The 8,573-nt window shown below is 44.0% G+C and overlaps 1 protein-coding gene across 1 annotated transcript in view; it reads right to left on the bottom strand.

Moving 5' to 3' along the window:
• The window catches only part of ptgs1 (prostaglandin-endoperoxide synthase 1), a 50,744-nt gene extending 42,387 nt beyond the window's left edge, over window positions 1–8,357 (bottom strand). The window contains exons 1-2 of the mRNA XM_046347690.1: window positions 8,073–8,357; window positions 7,873–7,962 (exon numbers count right to left, since the gene is read on the bottom strand). Of these exons, the coding sequence (XP_046203646.1) occupies window positions 7,873–7,962; window positions 8,073–8,079 (97 nt within the window). The 5' untranslated portion in view covers window positions 8,080–8,357. The remainder of the gene's footprint in view (window positions 1–7,872; window positions 7,963–8,072) is intronic.
• Between the last annotated feature and the right edge of the window lie 216 nt (window positions 8,358–8,573).

Below are 8,573 nucleotides of genomic sequence, written 5' to 3' on the forward strand. Positions count from 1 at the left end.
TTTAGCAGAAACTATAAGTAGCTCTGGATAAGAGCAAGTGCATTCATCATAAGATAGCTATACATATCACAGGCATAGAAAGTACATTTTACCTCAATAATGTAGCTGTCAGTAGTGTCAGAGCTAGAAGGTGGGGTGGGGAGGAGGATTATTTAAAGATACTGTTTGAAGAGGTAGGGTTCCACCATAGGGGTGCCAGGACAAAGGAGAGCTTGGACTGGGCTGAGCGGGAGCTGCCCTTCCATAGGGGTGCCAGGACAAAGGAGAGCTTGGACTGGGCTGAGCGGGAGCTGCCCTTCCATAGGGGTGCCAGGACAAAGGAGAGCTTGGACTGGGCTGAGCGGGAGCTGCCCTTCCATAGGGGTGCCAGGACAAAGGAGAGCTTGGACTGGGCTGAGCGGGAGCTGCCCTTCCATAGGGGTGCCAGGACAAAGGAGAGCTTGGACTGGGCTGAGCGGGAGCTGCCCTTCCATAGGGGTGCCAGGACAAAGGAGAGCTTGGACTGGGCTGAGCGGGAGCTGCCCTTCCATAGGGGTGCCAGGACAAAGGAGAGCTTGGACTGGGCTGAGCGGGAGCTGCCCTTCCATAGGGGTGCCAGGACAAAGGAGAGCTTGGACTGGGCTGAGCGGGAGCTGCCCTTCCATAGGGGTGCCAGGACAAAGGAGAGCTTGGACTGGGCTGAGCGGGAGCTGCCCTTCCATAGGGGTGCCAGGACAAAGGAGAGCTTGGACTGGGCTGAGCGGGAGCTGCCCTTCCATAGGGGTGCCAGGACAAAGGAGAAGAGGTTTGACTCGGTTGAGCGGGAGCTGCCCTTCCATAGGGGTGCCAGGACAAAGGAGAGCTTGGACTGGGCTGAGCGGGAGCTGCCCTTCCATAGGGGTGGGAGGGCCAAGAGACCTGAGGTGGCAGAACGCAGTGCTCAGGTTAGAGTGTAGGGTTTGAGCATAGCCTGAAAGTAGGGAGGGGTAGTCCCTCTTGCTGTTCCGTAGTTAAGCACCAAGGTCTTATAGTGGAAGCGAGATTCAATTGGAAGCCAGTGGAGTGTGCGGATGAGCAGGGTGACATGAGAGAAATTGGCACGGTTAAAAACCAGGTGGGCTGCTGCATTCTTTGCAGGGGTTTGATGGCACAAGTGGGGAGCCCAGCCAACAGCGTGTTGCTATAGTCCAGACAGGAGAGGACAAGTGCCTAGATTAGGACATGCGCCACTTCCTGTTTAAGGTTTTTTAAATATATTTTTTTACCTTTATTTAACTAGGCAAGTCAGTTAAGAACAAATTCTTATTTTCAATGACGGCCTAGGAAGAGTTAGTTAACTGCCTTGTTCAGAGGCAGAATGACAGATTTGTACCTTGTCAGCTCAGGGATTCGATCTCGCAACCTTTCGGTTACTAGTCCAACGCTCTAACCAGTAGGCTACGCTGCCGCCCCATGACCCAAGGTAGGGTCGGACTCTACGGATGTTGTAGAGCACGAACCTGCAGGAGCGGGTCACTGCCTTGATGTTTGCAGAGAACGACAGGGTGTTGTCCAGGGTCACGCAAAGCTTCTTTGCACTCTGGGAGGGTGACACTGGAGTTGTCAACCATGATGAAGAGGTCTTTGAGCAGGCAGGACTTTCCAGGGAGGAAGAGTAGTTTCATCTTGTCGAGGTTGAGCTTCAGGTGGTGGGCCAACATCCAAGTTGAGATGCTTGTCGCCACACCTGGGTGTCAGAAGGGGGTGGGGGGGAGTAGTTGAGTGTCATCCACATAGCAATGATAGGAGAGACCATGTGAGGATATGACAGAGCAGTGTGACTTGGTGTATAGAGAGAAGAGGGCCTGGGGTGCAGACACAGATCGTCTCCACGTCACATGGTAGGAGCGGCCTGCCTGGTAGGATGCAATCCAAGAGTGTGCAGAGCCTGAGACGCCCAGCCTAAAGAAGGTGGAGAGGAATATCTGATGGATAACGTTGTCCAAAACAGCAGATAGATCTAGGAGGATGAGAACAGAGGAGAGAGAGTCAGCTTTGGCAGGGCGGAGAGCCTCAGTGACACAGAAAAGAGCAGTCTTGGTTGAGTGACCCGTCTTGAAGCCTGACTGGTTAGGGTCAAGATGAGAGTTCTGAGAGATATAACGAGAAAGTTGATCAGAGACAGCACGCTCAAGTGTTTTGGAAAGAAACGAAAGGGAGACAGGTCTATAGTTTTTGACAGTTGAGTCAAGTGTTAGTTTCTTGAGGGCAGCAACTCGGGCCATTTTCAAGTCAGAGGGGATGCAGCCAGTGGTCAGGGATGAGTTGATGAGGGAAGTGAGAAATGAGAGAAGGTCTCCAGAGATGGTCTGGAGAAGGAAGGAGGGGATGGGGGTCGAGCTGCCAGACCTCACTAGTGACAGGATGTCATCTGGAGAGGGGGGAGAAAGAGGTCAAGGCGTAGTGTAATTCTGTGTGAGTGGACACAATATGCTGAGTGTATGAGTAGTGGATGTAGTCAACTTTTTTTCCAAAGTGGTTGACAAAGTCATCCACAGAGAGGGAGGAGGAGGGGCGGAGGATTAAGTAGGGAGGAGAACATGGAAAATAGTTTGCTAGGGTTAGAGGCAGAAGATGGACATTTAGAAAGTGGCTTTAGCAGCAGATACAGAGGAAGAGAGGGTAGAGAGGAGGGAGGGAAAGGATGATAGGTCCTCCAGAACATAGGTTTTTCTACATTTTCACTCAGTTGCCCACAGCCCTGTTCTGTAAGCTCAGCCACGGAGCAGGAGGGGAGGGCCGAGTCAGCCAGGAGGAAATGGGACAGTGAGTCATAGGATGCGGAAAGGGAGGAGGGAAGGGTCGAAGAGGCGGAAGGGAGAACGATTTTGCAGAAGGGAGAGATGATTGGATAGAAGAGGAAAGAGTAGTGGGAGCGAGAGAGTGAAAATTGCGACGGCGCATTACCATCTAGGTAGGGGCTGAGTGGTTAGGGTTGGAGGAAAGGGAGACAGAAAAATAAACAAAGTAGTGATCAGAGACCTGGAAGGGGGTTGCAGTGAGATTAGTAGGAAAGAAAACTCTAGTAAAGATAAGGTCAAGCGTATTGCCTGCCGTGTGAGATGGAGGGGATTGGTAAAGGGTGAGGCCAAAAGAGGCAAGGAGGGGAAAGAGTTGGAAGGAAATTCATTTGAAGGCAGATATTGGCAGGTTGAAGTCGCCAAGTACGAAGAGGTGAGCCATCGTCGGGAAATTATCTTATCAAGGTGTCAAGCTCATTGAGGGATAAGTCGGACCACAGAGTGAAGGAAAAGCAGCCAACAAGTGCTCAGCATATGTGGGAACTCCTATAAGACTGTTTGAAAAGCATTCCAGGTGAAGCTGGTTGGGAGAAAATGCCAAGTGTGCAGAGTACAGGGTGGCTATTTGAAGAATCTCAAATCTAAAATATTTTTTGATTTGTTTAGCACTGTTTTGGTTACTATATGATTCCATATGTGTTCTTTCATAGTTTAAGTCTTCACTACTATTCTACAATGTAGAAAATAATTTTTAAAAACTAAGAAAACCCTTTAATGACTAGGTGTTGCAGTTTGGATTTACGCATCCTGAAAATAAACGCTTAGACGGCAAAGGCTTTCTGTTGCAGAAAAATCTCTGTAGAACAATTCCTATCCCTTAGGGGTCTCAAAGAAGCATAGGGGGTTTAAAGTGTATATGTGTTTTTCCAAGTGTCCAAGCCATAGACTGTTCACTCTGCTACCCCCCGGCAAACAGTACCGGAGCATCGCCTCTCGGACCAACAGGATATATATATATATATATATATATATACACACACACAACACAAACACACTTTTGCACTCATATGCTTCTGCTACTCTGTTCTTTACTATCATCATCATCATCATCAATCCTGATACCTAGTCACTTTAACCTGCATTCATGTAGATACAGTACCTTCAACGAGTATACATACAGCCTTCACTTAATCCACATTTGTTGTGTTAAAGCCTGAATTCAAAATGGATTAAATAAATAAAAACACACCCACCTACACACAATACCCCATAATGACAAAGTGAAAACATGTTTAGAAATGTTGGCTAATGTATTGAAAATGAATTGCAGAAATATCTTAAGTACATACCGTAACAGTCAAAAGTTTGGACACACCTACTCATTCAATAGTTTTACTTTGACCATTTTCTACATTGTAGATAAATAGTGAAGACATCAAAACTATGAAATAACACATATGGAATCATGTAGAACCAAAACAAAAGTGTTAAAACAATGAAGAGCCGACTCCGGGATGCTGGCCTTCTAGGCAGAGTTCCTCTGTCCAGTGTATGTGTTCTTTTGCCCATCTTAATCTTTCTGGCCAGTCTGAGATATGGCTTTCTCTTTGCAACTCTGCCTAGAAGGCCAGTACCCCAGAGTCGCCTCTTCACTGTTGACGTTGAGACTTGTTTTGCGGGTACTATTTAACGAATCTGCCAGTTGAGGACTTGTGAGGCGTGTGTTTCTCAAACTAGACACCGATATACTTGCCCTCTTGCTCAGTTGTGCACTGAGGCCTCCAACTCATCTTTCTATTCTGGTTAGAGCCAGTTTGCACTGTTTTGTGAAGGGAGTAGTACACAGCGTTGTATGAGATCTTCAGCTTCTTGGAAATTTCTCACATGGAATAGCCTTCATTTCTCAGAATAAGATTAGACTGATGAGTTTCTGAAGAAAGGTCTTTGTTTCTGGACATTTTGATCCTGTAATTGAACCCACAAATGCTGATGCTCCAGATACTCAACTAGTCTAAAGAAAGCCAGTTTTCAGCTGTAATAACATAATTGCAAAAGGGGATTCTAATGATCAACTAGCTAATCCAAGTTTATCATTTTAAAAGACTGGAACATAGGAGTGATGATTGCAGATAAATGGGCCTTTGTACGCCTATGTAGATATTCCATTAAATCAGCTGTTTCCAGCTACAAGTCATTTACAACATTAACAATGTCTACACTGTATTTCTAATCAATTTGATGTTATTTTAAATGGACAAAAAAAGGAATTTCCTTGTTTTTGAAAGAAAAGCTGTGACCCCAAACTTGAGTGGTAGTGTATATATGAAATGTTTATTTCTAGTGCAGTCGCATATACAATCAACCGCAATGATGAAACTGGCTCTCATGAGGACCGCCACAGGAAAGGAAGACCAAGGTACCTCTGCTGCAGAGGATAAGTTCATTAGAGTTACCAGTCTCAGAAATGGCTGCCCGAATAAATGCTTCACAGAGTTCAAGTAACAGACACATCAACACCAACTGTTCAGAGGTGACTGCGTGAATCAGGCCTTCATGGTTGAATTGATGCAAAGAAACCACTACTAAAGGACACCAATAAGAAGAAGAGACTTGCTTGGGCCAAGAAACGCGAGCAATGGACATTAGACCAGTGGAAATCTGTCCTTTAGTCTGACGAGGCCAAATTTGAGATTTTTGGTTCCAACCGCTGTCTTTCTGAGACCCAGAGTAGGTGAACGGATGATCTCCACATTTGTGGTTCCCAACATGAAGCATATAGAGGAGGAGGTGTGATGGTGTGGATGTGCTTTGCTGGTGACACTGTCAGTGACTTATTTGGCTACCACAGAATTCTGCAGCGATACACCCTCCCATCTGGTTTGCGCTTAGTGGGAGTATCATTTGTTTTTCAACAGGACAATCACCCAAAACACACCTTGAGGCTGTGTAAGGGCTATTTGAACAAGGAGAGTGATGGAGTGTTTCATCAGATGACCTGGCCTCCACAATCAACCCAATTGAGATGATTTTGGATGAGTTGGACAGCAGAGTGAAGGAAAAGCAGCCAACAAATGCTCAGCATATGTGGGAACTCCTTCAAGAGTGTTGGAAAAGCATTTCATGTGAAGCTGGTTGAGAGGATTCCAAGAGTGTGCAAAGCTGTCATCAAGGCAAAGGGTGGCTACTTTGAAGAATCTGAAATATATTTTAATTCATATAACACTTTTATGGTTACTATATGATTCCATGTGTTATTTCATAGTTTTGATGTCTTTACAAATGAAGAAAAACCCTGGAATGAGTAAGTGTGTCCAAACTTTTGACTGGTACTCTGTGTGTGTGTGTGTGTGTGTGTGTGTGTGTGTGTGTGTGTGTGTGTGTGTGTGTGTGTGTGTGTGTGTGTGTGTGTGTGTGTGTGTGTGTGTGTGTGTGTGTGTGTGTGTGTGTGTGTGTGTGTGTGTTGTTATTTATATATATATCTAACACACAAACACTACATGTCTATATAGGTCTTAATCCCATTTTACCTTTAGATGTGTGTATTGTTAGATATTACTGCACTGATGGAGCTAGGAATACAAGTATTTCACTACACCTGCAATAAAATCTGCTAAATATGTGTATGCAACCAATAAAAAATGTAAAATGTGATTTCATGCTTTTCAGCAACTAGGAGACTGGTAGGGATAAAGGGAACAATGAACGGAGGCAAATCCTTGATGAGGACACTTGAATCCCATTGAAAATCTGTGGAAAGACTTGAAGATTGCTGTTCACTCTAACTTCACCAAATCCAGATGTGCAAAACTGATAGACATACCAAGACGACTCAAAGCTGTAATCGCCGCCAAAGGTGCTTCTTCAAAGCATTTACTCAGGCGTGTGAATACCTACGTAAATTAGACTTTTACATTTTTATTTTATTTAACTAGGCAAGTCGATTAAGAACAAATTCTTATTTACAATGACGGCCTATTTCGGCCAAACTCAGACGACGCCGGGCCAATTGTGCGCCGCCCTATGGGACTCCCATACAGCCTGGATTCAAACCAGGGATTGTAGTGATGCCTCTTGCACTGAAATGCAGTGTCTTAGACCGCTGTTGTATTTCATTTTCAATGAATTTGACACTGTCATTATAGGGTGTTTTGTGTAGATGGGTGAGAAAAATAATATACTTAATCCATTTTGAATTCAGGCTGTTACAACAAAATGTGGATTAAGTCAAGGGGTATGAATACTTTTGGAATGCACAAATGCTTTGTAATCCTGCACATTGCTCTGGTACTGGTACTTCCTGTATATAGCTTCATTCTTGTATTTTATTCCAAGTGTTAACATTTTATTCTTACTTTTTAACTCTGCATCGTTGAGAAGGGCTCGTATTAAGCAAACATTTCACTGTCAAGTTTACACCTGTTGTATTCTGCAAATGTGATAAATAAAACATTTTGGGTGTGTGTGTATCGCAACCCAATTCAAAACTTATGGGAGATTCTGGAGCCACCTAAAACAGCGGTTTCCACCACTATCAACAGAACAGCAAATGATGGAATTTCTCATGGAAGAATGGTGTTGAATTCCTCCAATAGAGTTCCAGGCACTTGTAGAATCTATGTCAAGGCGCATTGAAGCTGTTCTGGCGGCTCATGTTGGCCCAACGCCTAATTAAGACACTTTATTGGGGTTTCCTTTATTTTGGCAGTTATCTGTAACTCAAGGCAGGATTAGCTAAAGTTTTAATTTACATGTTGGTTTCTTAAAGTCAAGGAGAGACTGCAATTCGTACTATGGTTAGTCACTGCCACCAACCATTAATATCATATACAGTTAGCATACTCTAAATTCAATGGCCAAATCATCTGAAAGTGACTTCAACCAAGTCGTCGAGTTTTGTGTGTGTATATTTAAAATAAACCTTAATACATCTGACCAGTGTTTTAAAAATGGCCTAAGGCTAAACCATGAGAAAACATGTAGATTTGCAGAAAATTCGCTTTAAAACAGATTTTGTTTACTGGGCCGGACCCACGGAAAAATTGACACCCCTAGAAAACTTGGCAACAATGAATAATACTATAGGTTATAATAATACAAGATATTATACGCTTACCAACATTCGCAGAGGAGTCTCTGATCTCTTCCCCTGCACATGTTGGTAACCTTAGCAGCAGGATAAACGCCCATACGCACACGATGCACTCTAGAAACACAATTATCAGAGTTAATTAATTGAGAAACAACCTATACTAACCAGGGTTGGCGACTTTGATTAAATATGTTCGGGGGGGGGATTAATTGTAAGGAACTCACCTCTCATTGTAAGATGTAATGCATAAAACGCACCTTCAAAGCACGCGCTCTTCTCAGTAAGGCAGTGCAACAAAAAGTAGTTATTAGAGTACTCTCATAAATAAACACCCATACCCGAAACGAAGTATTTTCTGACAGGAAACTGTTTAGATACCATCTAAAAACTGACAAGTCCACACAGAATTACATACAGGACATTATGACTGCAAGAATGTAGGAGCGAAACGAGTAGTGTAGCTCCCCATCTCCTGGTTCACTTCAGTATGCAGCCTTCTCAACACCCAGATTGGCTAGTGTGTAATGTAGTTTAATGGCTCCATCTATTGGTTGTTATGAGAGCATTACAATCCTAGTGAAGATACTTTAAACTAGTATGAATACTTGCTTTTCTTGCAATTGCAATATCCTTGAATTTTGCAAATTACACACCCTGAAAATCATCATCGTAAGTGTAACCAGTATAGAGGTAAAATGGTTTTATATTGGATATTCAGTTCTCTC

The sequence above is a fragment of the Oncorhynchus gorbuscha genome, linkage group LG04 (genome assembly GCF_021184085.1).
Source record: "Oncorhynchus gorbuscha isolate QuinsamMale2020 ecotype Even-year linkage group LG04, OgorEven_v1.0, whole genome shotgun sequence".
In the NCBI taxonomy this organism is placed as follows: Eukaryota; Metazoa; Chordata; class Actinopteri; order Salmoniformes; family Salmonidae; genus Oncorhynchus; species Oncorhynchus gorbuscha.